Raw genomic sequence first — 18,395 nt, forward strand, 5'->3', positions numbered from 1 at the left:
TTCTTGGCCTCATTTTCCATGTTATTGTTCATACTATATAAAATCTTTTGTTGTAACGTTCCAAAAAAACATTTTGGAGAAAAGCAGAATATAACAAAATGCTTTAATTGACCAACTGATATAGTTCATTGAATATAAGAGAGCATTCATTGTAAGATGCACTGTTACTTACATATGATCAAGAAAAAATCATCTACCAGTTAGTGTTAAGATGTTACTGTGAGATACATTTACATTTCAGAAATGTTAAAATGTGTTAAAGTGTTGTTTTTTTAAAGAGGGGGAGGGGCGGAGGGAGAGAGAATCTTAAGAGGCGGGGTTCAGTCTCACAACCTGAGATCATGATCTGAGCTGAAACCGGAAGTGGGACTTAACCAACTGAGCCACTCAGGTGCCCCATGTTAAAGAGTTTTTTAAAGTGAGTCCTGGGGGTACCTGGGTGGCTCAGTGGGTTAAGCATTAGATTCTTGGTTTTGGCTCCGGTCATGATTTTAGGGTTGTGAGATCAAGGCCCCAAGTAGGGGGTAGGAGGACTCTGCACTTATCGCAGAGTCTGCTTGAGATTCTCTCTCTCCCCCTCTGTCCCTCCCACCACTCTCACTCTCTCTCTCTCAAATAAATTAATTAAAAAATCTTTTTCTTTTTAAAATGAATCCCAGAATTAATGAACTACAATGGTGATGTTTTTAAAATTTCCATTTATAGTTATTTTGCTGGTAGTATTCTATCCCGCTATAACTTTAATTCATTAACCAGTAACTGAAGAATGGAAGTTTCATTTGTAAACATTGTTCTTTCTTACTGATTTTACCCCAGTAAAACACAGAGTATAGTGAATGCAGAATTGGTTCTCAGTACAGACATTAAACTCTTCACTGATTATAGTTTACCATTTAACTGTAGATTAAGATAGTTCATTTAATCAATATCAAACATAATAAATAGCAACGATAAAATAACCAACTTCTTTTCAAAATTGAATTCAATTCTGAAATCTCTCAAGGGAGGTCATGGATTATTTAAAAGGAAATCACTTGAAATAATAAACATTGTCTAAACATAAAACAATCAAGAAACAATATAAACTCATCTAGGCTAAAGAAACAAATAGAAACATTTAGTACTAGATTAAAACATCTCTCTGAACTGATTTAAAATTAAGATAAAGGCTAAGTTAACTTATTGTCCAAAGTGCCACTTCTTTACATTTTAGAGCAGTGCTATCCACATGTGTAATTTAAAATTTTCTAGTAGCTAGCCACATTTAAAAAGTAAAACAACAAAAACAGTGAAGTTAGTAATTTTTAATTTAACCCAATATATCAAAAATATTGCTTCGACATGTAATCAATATAAAATGTATTAAGGAGGTGGTCTTTGACATCCGGTGTATGGTTTAGACGCACAGGACGTCTCAATTCCTACCAGCCACATTTTAAGCGCTCAATAGCCCCGTATGGCTACCGTATTGGACAGTAGTCTTAGGGGACTTCCTTACATTCCGAGTTTGAGAATTTCTTTTACATTACACGCTGTCTCTATGGTGCTTACAGATCTGTGAGGAATAAGATTATTTTGCTCTCGGGTCGGCTGTGATCCAAGACCACACAGCATTAAAAGCAGTGAGGGAGGAAGGCAATGGGACAGCCAAGCGCCCAGGAACGTGGCCTGGAGGAGGGCCTAAGCCCCTCTGAGCAGTGCCGGGCGGAGAAGCTGCAAACGCAGCTTTGGAAGCTAGATTTCGAGACAACTCGGGCGGCCGCCTGGAACTCCGTATGTTTCTCTGGGGCGCCCGGAAACACTGGAGCCCGGCAGAGGGCAAGCAGCCTTCGAGCGGGACACAGGGTCACGTGCCGCCACCGCCGAGGGAGGCCGGCCCAGGGCGGCACTCCTGGCCGCCCCGGGCGCCGCCGCCCAACGCCGAGGGTTAGGCGCGGCGGGAGACAGGAGCCCGCGGGGAAGGCGGGCTCGCGTCCAGCAGAAGCCTCCCAGGGGCGCGCTCCCGACGGTGACGGTGACGGTGACGGTGACGCAGCGGGCGCGAGGGCGGCAGGGTGGGCGGGGAGCAGCGTCGCGCACCACCCCTTAGAGGGACGGGCGCCGCCGTTCCGGAGGGCGGGGGCGGGGCGGGGCGCGCCGGAGAGTCGGAGCGCTGGCCGCCGGTTTCGATTAGTGCGCGGAGCTGCGGCGGCGGAGCAGGGTGCGGAGTTGTGCGGCCCGGGGCCGGGCGGCGAGGCGGCGGGGCGTTGGCATCGGGGGCGCAGGCGCGCAGGGTCCGGCCGGCGACCGCGAGGGTGTAGAGAGGCGAGCCTGAGCGCGGGCCACGGCCGCTCTGACCACGGAGCCCGGCCACCGCAGCGCCCGCAGCAGCGAGCGCGCCCAGGACAGAGCGCGAACGAGTGCGCGCGGGCGGGGCGCGCAGGCCCTGCCCGCCCCTTCCGTCCCCACCCCCCTCCGCCCCTTCCTCTCCCCACCTTCCTCTCCCCTACTGCGCCCCCGCGCCGGGCGCCCACCCTGTCCTCCTGCGGGAGCGCGGTCCGCGGCGGCGGCCGGAGCGGGCCAGGCCAGGCCGGGGGATGGCGCTCCTGGACCTGGCCTTGGAGGGAATGGCCGTCTTCGGGTTCGTCCTCTTCTTGGTGCTGTGGCTGATGCATTTCATGGCCATCATCTACACGTGAGTGAGGGGCTGCTGGAGGAGCCGTTGGCGCGGGGGTCAGGGCCTCGGGGTGGGTGGGTGGGAGGCATTGCGCTTTGGAGAGGATTGGGCTCGGGTGGGGGTGGAGAAAGCTGATTCTCATACTGTTCCCCGCCCCCCATTCCCTTTCCCCTTGGACCAGCTGGGGCGGGGGTCCTTGAGGGGGGAAAGTGATGAGTGAGGGGTTTTGCTGGGCTGCGGGCGACTGCACGGCCAGGGGAAAGGAGACTGTGCTCTTTCTACGTGTCGGGCGGAAGGTTGCTTGCTTGGTTTCATTGTGTCGAGAATTCGTTTGATTTTTCATCTGGGCCAAGATGTATAGTATGTTGTTGCTGTTGTTTTCTCGATCTGGACGACATTTCTGTTATGATGATGATCGTTCCCAGTCTTCTGGGAGCTGCACACAGCTACCCGGGGACCTCCCTGTGGATTTTCTTCTTCCTGGAAGAGCTCTATGCTTTTAGATAGGTGTGAAGCACCTGTCCACCTTGAAAAATGTCCACCAAACCTCCGGGCTGACGTTATAGCCTTGAGTCATGTCAGCTTGTACATTTCATTGTGGTTTTCTCTTCTTTTTTCCAATTCCTTATTTATAGTCTTCCTTAGATTTGTCCCTGCCCCCCCACACACCCCTTTTTCATTATTCAACAAATACTCCTTGAGGCCTACTAGATGCCATTCACTGGGGACACAGTGGTGAGAAGGACAGAATTCCTGTCTTCATAGAGCTTACATTCTAGAAGGGAGAGACAGATAATAAAAATTCGAATAAGGTTATTTCAGGTAGTGATAAAGTCTGTGAGTAATATAAAACAGGGTGGTGGGATGAATAATGACAGAGGGTATGTGGCTAGTTTTGATATTTCAATTTTTTAAATGTCTTTAAAATAAAATCTGTTTTTCCAAAGAAATGAAAGAACTGCATAGAGCACATTTCTGATGGATTCACTGGCATTTTAGCCTGAAAAAAAAAAATGACTATACATAGTAATCTTTATCACCAACTAGAAGAGGGCATGTGTTAATAGAGGAGATGGGAGGACTTTTAAGAAATTTGTTGCTCCCCCCCCCCCTTTTACTACAGAAAAAAATGTGCTTTTTCTTTTGGAAGTTCTGCATTTTATTAGTATAGGGTGGCATTTCCTGGTACTGGAGAAAGATGCTACATTGTAGAAGACCTACCAGTATTTCTTTGGAGATGAAAGAAAATGCCACTTGGATATTGCTGATCTTAGTTTTTGTAGTTTGTGAGCTGTCGTCACTGAACACTTTCTGGAGTTCATTTTTAATATATGAGTTCTTAAAAATCAATTTTGTTACTTTTTTCCAATCATAAAAAATGTTTACTATGTAAGGAATTTAGACAGTACAGAGTGGAATAAAGAAGGAAGTTAAACACACAAACCAAAACTCCCTAACCTTTTGTGACTGTCTTTGTGTGTGTGTTTGTGTGTGTGTGCGTGTGTGTGTGTGTGTGTGTGTGTAGAGAGAGAAAGGAGATAGAAGGGAGGGAGAGAGAGAAGGGGGGGTCAACATTATGATTATTGTTCTGTAGCTTGCTTTTAAAATTAATCTGTTTAGTAAATGCTTTCTGGGAAGCTCTTTTGTACAAGGCACTATTCTAGGTGCTGGAAATAAGGTTGAAGAACAGGACATCCAGGGTTTGCCCAGCCTGCTCACATGGAGTTTACATGTAGTGTCATGACCATTTTTTTCCATGTCAGTAAATGTATGATCTCTATATCATTTTAAATAGATGCATAGCATTTTTGTTTATGAGATACTAGTATGTATTTGTTGTTATTAATTGGCATTTAGGTTGTCAGTTCATCAAGGTAACAAACACTGTGGTGAATTCATATGTGTATATCTTTGAGAGAGGATTTCCTTAGTTTACATTCCTGAAAGAGGAATTACTGGGCCAGAAGCCTGCGCATTTTAAACTTTGATACATATTGCCCTATAGAAAGTTGTATCTATTCATAGTCCTGGTAAAAATGTATGATGGTGCCCATTTCCCTTTACTAAGTATCAGGCTTTTCACTGTTTTATTTTCATTCCTTTAATTACTGGTTCCATTGAACATTTTTCATATATTGATACGCTAGTTACATCTAGTTGTAAATTACATACTCATAATCCTTTGTCCTGCAATCCATTGCTCTGTTAATCTTTATATGAAGATTGTTCTTCTGTGATAGGTTGAAGTTTTTTCCCTAGCTTTTTTTTTTTTTTTTTTTTTTTTTTTTGTCTTTCAACTATGTTCATATATTTAACATGGAGAAAAGTATGTGTGCCTGTGTTTTGGGTTCTCAGGGCTTTTTTTTTTTTTTTTTAATGTTTTTGACTTGTGTAATTTTATATCTAGTTCTCCAATTATTATATAGTTAATATCTGTTTTTCTTTAGTAATTTGAATTTTCTTCGTTGGTTTTTTTTTTTTAAGATTTTATTTATTTATTTGACAGAGGGACACAGCGAGAGAGGGAACACAAGCAGGGGGAGTGGGAGAGGGAGAAGCAGGCCTCCAGGGAGCCTGATGTGGGGCTCGATCCCAGGACCTTGGGATCGTGACCTGAGCTGAAGGCAGACGCTTAACGACTAAGCCACCCAGGCGCCCCTTCGTTGGTTGTTTCTTGTTTTTGTTTTGTTTTACATTTTATCCTGTAATATACTCGTTTTACTTCATTATATGATGAGAGCCAGAGCCTTAATTTTAGGTTCACCTAAATATTTAGCCACTTGTCCCAAAATCACTTAGTGAATTACTATTTTATCGTTCCACGGTTTTGAAATACTGCCTTTATTATAGACTAAATTCGTCTGTATACTTGCATATGTCTCAAGGCTCCCAGTGCTGTTTCATTGATCTATTCTTGTACTAGTATCCACTGTTTTAATTAATGAAGTTTTATTACCTTATTACTGGTGAGGCAAACCCCTCATTCTTTTCCAAACTTTATTGGCTTTTACACATTTTTACTTAAAGGTGTATTTTAACATTTTTTCCAAGACTCTTAAGTAATCTGGTTTTATAACTGCAATTTTTAAATCTTGTTCTTAAATTGGAATTATTAAATTTACAGCTCAATTTGGAAAAATTTGACTTCTTTCAACATAGAACTATGATATTCCCCTTCCCTCAATTATATATACATAATGGTAAAGTCATACTTCTTTAATTAGAATGAACACTAGTGATGTAGCCTAATATTCCAAGTAACCTGTGCTGTTAGACTTGAGACAACTCCACAATTGTTTTAAGTTACTTATTTTATGTTTAGAGTTTTCTTTAAATACTTTGTGTTTGAGAATAGTGCAAACACTTAGCTTAGTTAAAATACTATAGAGAGGCTTTGTATTTATTTTCTAATGCCCCATATAGTTACCTTTGTGACTAACAGTAACAGGATCCTGAAAATAGAATGAAGAAAATGCAATTAGTTTATAACAGATTATAATGAACAGCTAGTTAAAGGAATCTTGTGAATACCTTTCTGAAATGGGTAATTCAACATAGAGCAAATAGTCAGCAGCTTAATTTATGTATAAATTAAATCTTAACCCTTTTTTTTGGATAAGTTCCTTTCTTCTGGTCCCACCTTCAAAATTACTTATGTGTTTGATCTCATTACTTTCTTACTGAAATAAAGATACTTCCCAGTTTAATGAGTTATTTTAGGCATAGAACTACAGTTTGTGCTTCCCCCCCCCCCCACTGTTATTTAGTGAAATTGCAAACTTGTTAACATTTTGACAAGGAAAGCTAAAGAACACTGGCAACAATATTTTGGTTAAAATAGTGTGCTAATGTTCTGTATTTTATTGAAGAATATATTTTCTGAACACATGGTCTGTGTCTCTCAAATCTTTTTTGAAATAAGGTAAAGTGTACATAAAATAAGCAGATACTGAAACTCTCCTACTTTGTGCTTGCAACTGGTGGAAATGGAGCCTATTTCAAAAGCTTATATTACTCCATTATCTGATTGTCACATTAAAGAGATTAATCATGGACACCTAATTGTTAAAAGCATTTAAGTCATGCAGATATTATAGTAAATGGCTAAGAAAAGTTATAAAACTTTTAAAAACCAATTGGTTATTTTTTTAAATTAAATACAGTGTGTAATGGTATCTAGTTAATTTAGATTCAGTGTTCTATTGAATTGTGTCCTCTTAGAAAGAGACAGAGCTAATAAGTATTGGCCTGTATTAAAAAATGGAGCTCAGGGGCACCTGGCTGGCTCAGTTGGTAGAGCATGCAACTCTTGACGTCAGGGTTGCAAATTTGAGCCCCACCTTGGGTGCGGAGATTACTATAAATAAATAAATAAACTTTAAAAAATGGAGCTCAATGTGATTAATACAGCGAACAGTTCTTGCTCAGATTATTCAGACTTCACAAATGTCTCACAATTCCTGTAAGCCTGCAATTAAAAAAAAAAAATGAGGGGGCGCCTGGGTGGCTCAGTCAGTTAAGTGTCTGCCTTCGGCTCAGGTCATGATCCCAATCCTGGGATTGAGCCCGCGTGAGGCTCCCTGCTCAGCGGAGAGCCTGCTTCTCCCTCTCCCTCTGGCTGCCAGTTTGCCTACTTGTGCCCTCTCTCTCTCTCTCTGTCAAATAAATAAATAAAATCTTTAAAAACTAATTTAAAAAATTTTTTAAACTGAGATAATTTATAAACTTGAAAGCCATTCTTTTATTTTTTTTTTAATTTCATTTATTTATTTGAGAGAAAGAACGCACACAGGGCATGTGACCATGGGTGGGGGGGGGCAGAGGGAGAGGGAGAAGCAGACTCCCCGCTGAGCAGAGAGCCCGATGTGGGGCTCCATTCCACTACCCTGAGATCATGACCTGAGCCGAAATCAAGAGTGGGATGCCCAACCCACTGAGGCACCTTCCTTTCCAGTTTTTGTATTGAACTGATGCTTAGTCATTTTGTAATATGTTCTAGATGGCAGACTTTTGTGGGATTACTGCCTGTAATGTTCAAGATAATATTCAAATTAGAGCCTAAAATTCAGGGCTCTTATTCCCAAGATTTTTTTTTTTTTAATTTCCTAAAAAAACTAATGAGTCTAGCCTCACTGGGCAGAGTTAACGGTTAAGTGATCTTTGAGCTTTTCCTTTTTGAGAGCTAGTGTGGTTTGATAGTTTGGGAGCTGCGGTGAAATCCTACAAAAGTCTGGAACCAGTCACTTCCTTCTCTTTTTAGCCCTTAGGAGCCATATTGCTGGATGATAAGAGTATCTGAGCGAGGCATCTTGCCTTTTTCCCTCCATCTCCCTTTTTTTTTCCCTTCTCCCTCTCCTTGGATTATTGTTTTTTGTCCTCTGTTTGTAAAGTTCTAATGGTCAGTGCTAGGCTTTATCTTTTAAGTGACTGGAGGTGCCAGGCTAGTGTGGAAATAACTTCTTGTATCTGTAAATATTAACTGCCCTCTAGTAAAGCAAAGGTCTTTCCGTGGAGTTTCCTTTCAAGTTCCTTCTACCTTTTCAAACCTTTTTAGCACAGCAACTTTTATACCTGCTGCATAGCTTTTGAGTGGAATTTAAATACTCATTGTATCAGGATGTCTGTGAACATCCTGTCAGAAACTAATTGTTTTTAATGTAAATTTTAGCATTTCAAATAATATTTTTAGATAGTATGATCTTTGCCTTAAATTCCTTAATACATTGGTGTTCTGAGCCGTAGTGGAATTGTAAATCGAGAGCTGCTTTTCTGGGTTCAGTTCTGAGGATGCTCTTGAACTTTGGTCATGTGTTGATCAGTTAGGGTCATTGCTGCCAGGACCACTTTTGGGAGAATGAATGAGGCTGTTGAGCCTCTTTAACCTGAGCCTGGGAAGACACCGAATTGGGTGACAGTGTGATAGCTCTAAAAAGCAACATGACAGTTATAATTCAGTGTTGATATTCAGTGATGGTTCTGTTAATGCATTATCCGACCATTTTCCTACATCATGAGTGCAGTACCCTTTATCTCTACTCTAGATTATTGAAACTGTCTCTATTCACTGGTATCTCTACCAACAGCCTTGCTCCCTTTCTGCTTTATTTTTCTTACTGTAGCCTTATCCTCCTGGAGCACTAATCTTAGATCATGTGCTTAAAATATTACCATGGTTCCCTCATTGACTTAGGTTAACATTCAGACTCCTTAACAAGACATGCATAGTTCTTTAGGAACTGAGCCCTTGTACCTAATTCTTCAGCAGTATTGAATTACTGACGTTCCCCTGAATATGCTGTGTATTAGAATTCTCTTTCCTTCCTTTTTTTTCCCTCCCTTCCTTTTTGTTTTACTTCTACTCATTCAAGTCTATTTAGACTTTAGCTTTTTACTGCATTATTAGGCACCTCTTCCTCTTTTTTTTTTTTTTAAGATTATATTTATTTATTTGTCAGAGAGAGCGGGAGAGAGAGCACAAGCAGGGGGAGCGGCAGGCAGAGGGAGAGGATGTGGGACTCGATCCCAGGACTCTGGGATCATGACTGGAGCGGAAGGCAGACATTTAACCGACTGAGCCACTCAGGCATCCCAGGCACCTCTTCTTATATCCTTCTTTAGTGCCTTGAATTTACCCATCCAGATTGTAAATGTGTTCAGTTGTCTCTTTTCCCAATTAGATTGTACGGTCTTGAGGGTAGGGATAGTGTCTTATTTACTGTTCAATGTCCAGTGTGTACTAGGCACTCAATTATTGCTGGTTGAATGAACGAACTTTGAATTTTTTCCAGTGGTAATGGTGGATTTTTCAGTGTCTTTAGTTCAGTGTCATTTGGCCCTTATGATCTGAGGTAGATGGTCAGATTTGGGGATGCTTTCAGTGGTGATGGACTTTAATGAAATTTATTGGACCAAATGAAATCTTTATTTCACTATTTCTAATAGCACATTAAAATAGAAACAGGGTTTTATTAATAACATGCTTACCTACAAATCTGAATCCCCTCCCCAAGGTTTTCCGATGGGAATGCCTGTCTTACCATAAATAATCTTTACACTAAGATCTGACTTTCAGGGGGTGCAGAGCCCAGTACTCTCCTGAGTTGGTTGATGTGCAAATCATCAGTGCCCCCCACTTTTCCTCCATCCAAGAATTTTACTTTATACACAGAAGAATTTAAACATCACATTCTGCTTTAGCCAGTTTTGTAGAAGAGCACTGAGTCCCATTAGTTTCATTTTGATGTGAAAAGAGTTTGAGCATGTGGTATGTTTGAGGGTCTCCTGTGTTTTTGAGCACTATGTGCTGGAACCATAGCTTCTGCTGGGCGCCTGGCTTACTTAGTTGCTATTAGCAAAACACCATGCTCTATCCATTTCCAACTAGGGCAGCTCTGTTGTCACCAAAGGTTTAGTGAATTGGGGTTTTTTGGGGGGAGGGTGTGGTAAAATTAATAAAGATCTCTTGTTTTCAATGGTAATGGAATCTTTTGTATTCTGTAGTATATAAGTGTACTGTCCAGTGGAAATAGTTTGTGTTTTCCCATAAAGCTAACTCAGTATTGGTTATTATGTATTTTGTGGGGAATCTTGTGTCTGCAGAGTTCAAGTTGTACCAGAAGGTGTGCTTTGTGTTGCTGAAGAAGCTCATTTTGATGCAATACCGTTGTTGAAAAGATAGATGCAATATGGAAGTAACATGAGTCATGACACATACTGATCATAAACACACGGTAACAGCCTTCCAGGGCACAGGCAACAAGTAACAACAACAGAAGCCTTTAATCATGGGAAATTGCAGGCATGGACTCTGTGAAGTAGGGGACCTGCTGATACAGCAGTCAGCCTCATTTTACATGACATATTAACAAGCTTGGTGGCATGGAGCAGAGGAGATAAATTCCGAGAATCAGATAAATTGGTTCAACTGAGCCACCCAGCAGAACTATAAAAAAGCACGATCTGGGGCTGTTAAGCAAGGTGAACTTTGCTCTCAAGGAATCCACATTCTCCCTTCAAGCCTTGTGTGAGGACCTTGTGCCGCCGTTCTGGGAGGTGTAGCTTTGCGTTAGGATTGCTGCAGAGGCTGCTGCCAGCCGACTGAAGGGGCACAGCCCGCCCTCTCTCCAGGGAGCTTCCCTTCGCACCAGGCTTCCTTCCCTCCTGCTCAGAACGAAATTAGAATATGAACCAGTAAAATAAATCATTTAAAGTGGTGCACACTAGCAAATCAAAAACTTGAGAGAGGGGGGAGCTAAAGAGTAGGCGGATGAAACAGTAAGCCAAAATGATGAAAAAGAGTAACAATTTTAGAGACTGAGCTGTTAGGAAATAAAAATCACCTAAGATGAAAGAAGGCCATTCCATCAGCTCAGAAGTTGAAAACCCTTGTGCCGAGAGGCGATTAGGCTTCACGAAGATAAAGCTGCTATAAAGTCCAGCAGAACCCCTGAATATTTCTTACCAGTTGCTTGGAGCTCTTTGAAGTGTTCCCTGAATAGATGTCCTTCTAGCTCACAATGGAAAGCAGGACCCTGAAGGCCTCTCTCTTTTGCCTGTGATTCATCCCTCACAACCTTTTAGACTTCACTTCCTCTGAGGAAGCCCCGTGGATGGTGTACCTGCCTGCACTCCGGCTCCCAGTCCTGCTGCTGCTGGCCGGTGCAGCCCTGCAGGTGCCTGCTGAGAGCACCTCCCCCCCCCCTGCGCTTGAGGGCGGCGGGACCTTAATTACGAGTTTTGTGACAGAGTGACTAGCTTCTGATAGAGAATTTAATTTAGAAATCATTCCTCAGGAGTGACACATTGAAATTTTCCTGTGCTTTCTGTCTCCCCAACATTGCTCACTCACATTCCAGGATCATTTTATCCTTTAAAAATGAAACAAATCAAAACCATTGACCAGACATAGAGGAGGTGCATTCCTTTTATATCCAGTGTGTTCCTGAAAATGTAATAAAATCAAATTTCTGAAAATCAAATGGATGTAGGTGTTAGGGGAGATTCTATTTCATAAAGAACTAAGGTTATTATTAAAATCCCCAGTTACGGTTCTGCTGGGCCTGCAGCCTGGGACATGGCTACCACTGGATTGAGGGCTCACCCGGTGTTAGGGGTTGTGCAGAGGGGCCTCCCCCTGGCCTGGACTAGGGTGAGAAGGCTGCCTTGTAGCGTTTGCTCTGGGGACTGCCATGGGCATGGTGATTTAATGGTCAACAAAACAGTCTCTTCTGGAATCCCTCAAAACGTCTCCATCCTGGAAGGCAGTGTGCTTTGATTACATAGTAACTGGGAGTTACTTTGCTCATCATGTCTGGCCTTCTCCCCTCAGCTCTGAGCGTGGCGAGCTCTCCTCTAGCAGAGCCAAGGGAAGGGTTCTTGTGGCAGTGGAATCCCACATTTTGAGTGAGGCTCTGAGGGTAGAGGAATTCAGAGAAGCCAGGACTGTGCAGTGCCTCTGTCCAGTTGAGAACCTCTCTAGTGGTTTAAAAGGAGAGCTCAGGCCACTTTCAGTGGATCATTGGTGATATTTAATGTTCCTCTCTGTTGTACTTAATTGCCTCTATGCTTTTGGATGATCTCTGTAGGATTTTGAATTGGTTCCTAAATAGTGAGCATAATTTTAACTTTAAATATAACCTTAGCCTATATACTGCATATAATTTAAACTTTACATTAGATGTGTTTTATGCCATGTTTTGACTTGCTCTGTTTTAACCATGATTTGGGACTTTTGATGATTCCTCTTTCCCCCTTTAATCTTTCTTAATACATAAGGGTGATTTTATGTTTTAAAAAACCCCGAGTGCTTGGGTGGCTCAGTCGGTTAAGTGTCCAACTCTTGATTTCAGCTCAGGTCATGATCTCAGGGTCGTGAGGTCAGCCCCGTGTTGGGCTCCGTGCTGAGCGTGGAGCCTGCTTAAGAGTCTCTCACTCCCTCTCCATCTGCCCCTGCCCCCCAGTGCTCATGCTCTCTCACTCTCTCGCTCTCTCTCTCAAACAAAGTAAGAAGAAACACCCACATAGGGGCACCTAGCTGGCTGAGTCTGTGGAGGCTGCAACTCTTGATCTTGGGGTTGTGAGTTTGAGCCCCACATTGGGTATAGAGATTAATTAAAAACAAAATCTTTAAAAAATAAAAATTAATTTAAAAATCCAACATAATGGCTTAATATTTAAATATCTCTGAAAGAATCTTTAAATATATGAATTTCCAGTTCTTCCATTCTGGTGTATAAGCCTCATCAATGTTCGACATTTCTAAATCTCTTGGTAACTCAGAGAAGTGGAAAATGTCCTTAAAATTAAAAACAGTAATAGCTATTATTGAATGTTTACCTTGTGGCTTAATCTCATCTATTTCTCACTGCTTTATGAGGTAGGTATTAATTGTCCACACTTTTTAAAAAAATGAGATAAAGAAGTAGTTTATCCAAGGATACTCCGTTTGCTGTGAAGCTGGTATAAAAATCCCAGCGATCTGCTCCAGCCCAGGCTCTTAAACCAGCATGCTGCTCTATACAGCTAGTGATAACCTAAAATTAACCCCGGAAGTAATCCACAGGGATAGAGTATCTGTATGGGACTTTTCTCCAGTTGCTGTGAATCTGAAGTTTCTGGTAACTGGCAGTGTTGAGAGTACTATGGAGAGACCCCCTACTTCTTTTCTGCAGCTCTTCCCCATTCTCACGTGACTTGAACTGCTCCTTCACAGCCTCCTTGTTTTCAGCCATCCTATAACTGCTGATCTTCCTGAGTTTCCACCCTTCTTGCGTTCTTCTCTTCTTATAGTGATCTAGTATTCCTAGGTCCATGGTTCTCGGCTTTGCACTTTGAAGTCACCAGGGGAGGCCTTTTTTAAAAAAAAAAATACTGCTTGCCTACATCTTAGCCCTAGACATTCTGAGTTAATTGGTCTGAGCATCAGGATTTTTTTAAACTCCCCAGGTGATTTTCTTGTGCAGTCAAAGTTGAGAACAACTGCCCTAGGCCATCTACCCATCCACAGTTGTGGCCTCCACCTGTTATCTCGTGTTTTGTCGAGTCCTCCATCTAGCCAGAGCTCGAGTTCATCACTCCATCATCTTGCCCCTCGCCTTTCCTCCTGTCAGTCGGCCTTGTTATCCTGAACCCATCTTATGATTTATAGCTTCTCAACTTTCAAAATCCTGCAGAGGGCAATCCCATAGCCCTGTGGGTTAGTACTACTACACATTCATGGTCTCAGATCTCTGCTGAGCCTGCGGTGCTATCCGAATGCTTTGTTTCTTTATTCAGCCCCTGTCACCCGTTACTGGCGGAACCTCTCCAACTCTTCACCCTCCTACCTTCAGTCTTGTCAGATTTTCCTAACTCCTGCTTCACACCGTGGGTCCTAGCATGCCATTAATTATTTTAAATTTTCTCTCTCTTTACCTTTGACTAGCTTGTTCCCCTTACTCTCTATACTCAAGTATTAAAGAAAAAAAATTTTTTTTTCCAAAATTAAACTGAAAAACCTTTCTCCATCTAGTTCCTCTGGCCAGAGTAACTTTTATTCAGGTCAGATTTCAGGAGAGAATAGTGTTTATTCCCTGTTATCACATTGTACTTCTCATTCATTTACTTCTTAGCCTGTTTTCATTTACCTCCCCCTGCCCACAGTGCTCCAAGGGCCCCAAGGCCACACAGTCAGGGGGACAGTCAGGGACATGTCTTGATCTCTCTCTCAGCTGCATTTAGTGTTGTTCTTCCTTGAACACTTTCAAAAAGAAAAACAGCTTAGCCAAATAAAGCCTTCTTTACTAAATCCTTTCTTCCTGCCTATCTTTCTGCTTCTTGGGTTACTCACTCCTGGTCTCCTTCATGCATTACTGGCCCTCTATCAGTTACATTGATTTGTGGGTACCTGCTAATGGCATGCTCTACCCGAGAGAGCTAATGTATTTAACAAACTCTGGATGGCTCCGTAATTTTATCTCTGAACCAAACCTTACCTTCTGAGCTCTGTATATGTTTATTTACTCTTATTTAGTCAGTGGTGTTTTTTTTTTAATTGAGATAAACATACTGTTTATCATTATTTTCCTGGAGCCTGGAGAATTTATAGTCTACTGTAGTGTGGTTCACGCTAGCCTGCATTAGAATCATTTGGGATGCTTGTAAAAATAGATTCTTAAGTTCTGCAGCTGGTCCATTAAGTTGTGATTTTTACCTCTGGGCATTATGTATATTAAATGTTGAGAAACACTGGTCTCCTGGCCTGGAAATTGTTTCAAAGCAGTAAGCTGGGGCAATTGGAGGGCATACTTCATTTGTTTTCCATGTCGCAGGAATCACTGTCCTTCTTTACCTTATGTCCGGTATCTTAAAAACCATTGTTTCCCATATTTTGTCTGATTTTTAAAAAATTGCTTCAGGTGGGCAAGCAGATTCAGTCCCTATTTCTTCATCTTGTCTAAAAGTTTAAGTCCAGGGGTGGGAGTGGGGTTTAGGCCAGGGTTTTTGGTACTTTAGTAAGGACAGAGACAAGGCTGCAGACTATTTGTATTAGCCCCAAATTGGAAATAACCCAAATGCCCATCAACAGAAAGTAGCTAAATAAAGTGTGGTATATTAATACAAGGAATACATGCTGTAATAAGAATGAATGAACTAGGGGCACCTGAGTGAGATATTTAGTTGGGCTCAGGTCATGATCTTAGGGTCATAAGATCGAGCCCTGTGTTGGGCCCATGCTCAGTGCAGAGTCACTTAAGGTTCTTTATCCCTCTCCCTGTACCCTCTCCCGCTTGTGTGTGCATGCGCGTGCTCCCTCTTGAAAATAAATAAATCTTTTTTAAAAGTGAACTATAACTAAATGTAACAGCAAAGATGAATCTCACTGAAGTCAAAGAAACCAGACACAAATGAGTACATCCTGTGGGATTCCATTTAGATAAAATTGTAATGCTGGCAGAATTAGTGTGTTGGAAGTCGGGATAGTGGTTACCCTCGAGGAGGAGGGTAGTTAGTAGATAGGGACATGGCAAGGGCTTCTGGGGTTCCGGTAATATTCTGCTTCTTGATCTGGGTACTGGTTACATGGGTGTTTCACTCTGAGAAAATGCATGTGACTTTACTATATGTGTGTTACCCATCAAGAAAAAATACTCTCCCCCACCCTCTTAAAGAAGGACCAGGCCCGCAAGCCAAATGCACGATGGGGAGGTAGAACTGGATTCCCAGTGTCGAACCTGAAACTGAGAAAGTATTGTACAAAGGATCCTGACAGAAAGCAAGTCACCTGCTCTAGGCCCAGGGTAGAAATGGGCACCCATGATAAAGCCTGTGCAATGTGTGGCTGCAGTGGGCTCAAGTCCGTTCTAAGTAATACAGAACCCCTGCCCTGAGATACCAAAGTTAAAAACCAGATACCAGGGCGCCTGGGTGGCTCAGTTGGTTAAGCGACTGCCTTCGGCTCAGGTCATGATCCTGGAGTCCCTGGATCGAGTCCCGCATCGGGCTCCCTGCTCGGCAGGGAGCCTGCTTCTCCCTCTGACCCTCCCCCCTCTCATGTGCTCTCTCTCTCTCTCTCTCATTCTGTCTCAAATAAATAAATAAAATCTTAAAAAAAAAAAAAAAAAAAAAACCAGATACCAAAGTTTGAAACCAGTAAACCTTGTAGACCCTGTCACAGACACCCCACTTGGAGGACTCCATCACTCAGGCCACTTTTGAGACTCTGGGCAAATGGGCTTTTGATCATATTTTGGAAAAATACAGATGGGTTTACAAAACACTGGCTATGGCTAAGGCATCCACCTGCATCATTTCTCTAGGTGGCAGGCCAAGTTAATATATTTCTTGCTTTAGAACATAGCTTGGTTGACTATACATATAAGTTTTATATGGAGAAGAGCTTATATATGTGTGCAACTCCCCCATTAGACTGCAGCTCCCTGATAGTCGGGAATTCCCCTGTTCGCTATACCACCAGTGCACAAGGTAATGCCTAGTGTACATTTGGGGTTCAAAAATGATTGTTCAGCAAGGGAATGCTAAGTAGTCATGGAGCACCACTGTGTGCTGAGCACAGTGCGGAGTGATTTTGTGTGTGACTTAATGGATATTTTACTGTTTTTGATAAACATTTCACCTAATTTGTAACAAGGGGCTTTGTCAGTTCTGTTACATAAATCGAAACAATATTCTCCAAAGTAGGATTCTTGTATCCTAGGGTATACTCCACAAGGTGACTCCTTGGGGTATGGAATGAAAATATTGGGGGGTGGGGGAGGAGAGATAGATATGGAGAAACACAAATGAGAATTTTTTTTAAAGGTCCTATGATATAGTTTAGGTTATAGTTATTTTGAGTAGAAATTTCAGATTTAGTATTAACCAGTTCTCTTCTTCATAAACCTGGAGAGAGCTTCATTGCTGTTGGGTGAGTCAGAATGTGTCTGATAAAATGCTGCATTCTTGATATGAAAAGCTCTCCAAAGGATAGAAGGTACATCTGTATTAGCATTTAAACTAAAATGTCTTTTTTTTTTATGTTGTATTAATCACCATACGTTACATCATTAGTTTTTGATGTAGTGTTCCATGATTCATTGTTTGCGTATAACACCCAGTGCTCCATGCGGTACGTGCCCTCTTTAATACCCATCACCAGGCTAACCCATCCCCCCACCCCCCTCCCCTCTAGAACCCTCAGTTTGTTTCTCAGAGTCCATAGTTTCTCATGGTTCGTCTCCCCCTCTGATATCCCCCCCTTCATTCTTCCCTTCCTGCTATCTTCTTTTTTTTAACATATAATGTATTATTTGTTTCAGAGGTACAGGTCTGTGATTCAACAGTCTTACACAATTCACAGCACTCACTATAGCACATACCCTCCCCAATGTCTATCACCCAGCCACCCCATCCCTCCCACCCCCACCACTCCAGCAACCCTCAGTTTGTTTCCTGAGATTAAGAATTCCTCATATCAGTGAGGTCATATGATACATGCCTTTCTCTGATTGACTTATTTCGCTCAGCATAATACCCTCCAGTTCCATCCACATCTTTGCAAATGGCAAGATCTCATTCCTTTTGATGGCTGCATAATATTCCATTGTATATATATACCACATCTTCTTTATCCATTCATCTGTTGATGGACATCTCGGCTCTTTCCACAGTTTGGCTATTGTGGACATTGCTGCTATAAACATCAGGGTGCACGTACCCCTTCGGATCCCTACCTTTGTATCTTTGGGGTAAATACCCAGTAGTGCAATTGCTGGGTCATAGGGTAGCTCTATTTTCAACTTTTTGAGGAACCTCCATACTGTTTTCCAGAGTGGCTGCACCAGCTTGCATTCCCACCAACAGTGTAGGAGGGTTCCCCTTTATCCGCATCCCCGCCAACATCTGTCGTTTCCTGACTTGTTAATTTTAGCCATTCTGACTGGTGTGAGGTGGTATCTCATTGAGGTTTTGATTTGGATTTCCCTGATGCCGAGCGATGTTGAGCACTTTTTCATGTGTCTGTTGGCCATTTGGATGTCTTCTTTGGAAAAATGTCTGTTCATGTCTTCTGCCCATTTCTTGATTGGATCATTTGTTCTTTGGGTGTTGAGTTTAATAAGTTCTTTATAGATTTTGGATACTAGCCCTTTATTTGATATGTCATTTGCAAATATCTTCTCCCATTCTGTCAGTTGTCTTTTGGTTTTGTTGACTGTTTCTTTTGCTGTGCAAAAGCTTTTTATCTTGATGAAGTCCCAGTAGT

At 42.2% G+C, this 18,395-nt stretch overlaps 1 protein-coding gene across 1 annotated transcript in view; it reads left to right on the plus strand.

Annotated features, from left to right (window-relative positions):
- Positions 1 to 2,141: 2,141 nt before the first annotated feature.
- UGCG (UDP-glucose ceramide glucosyltransferase) overlaps positions 2,142 to 18,395 on the plus strand; it is a 38,256-nt gene continuing 22,002 nt past the window's right edge. The window contains exon 1 of the mRNA XM_036090942.2: positions 2,142 to 2,674. Within this exon, the coding sequence (XP_035946835.1) occupies positions 2,577 to 2,674 (98 nt within the window). The 5' untranslated portion in view covers positions 2,142 to 2,576. The remainder of the gene's footprint in view (positions 2,675 to 18,395) is intronic.

The sequence above is a fragment of the Halichoerus grypus genome, chromosome 14 (assembly GCF_964656455.1).
Source record: "Halichoerus grypus chromosome 14, mHalGry1.hap1.1, whole genome shotgun sequence".
Taxonomy (NCBI): Eukaryota; Metazoa; Chordata; class Mammalia; order Carnivora; family Phocidae; genus Halichoerus; species Halichoerus grypus.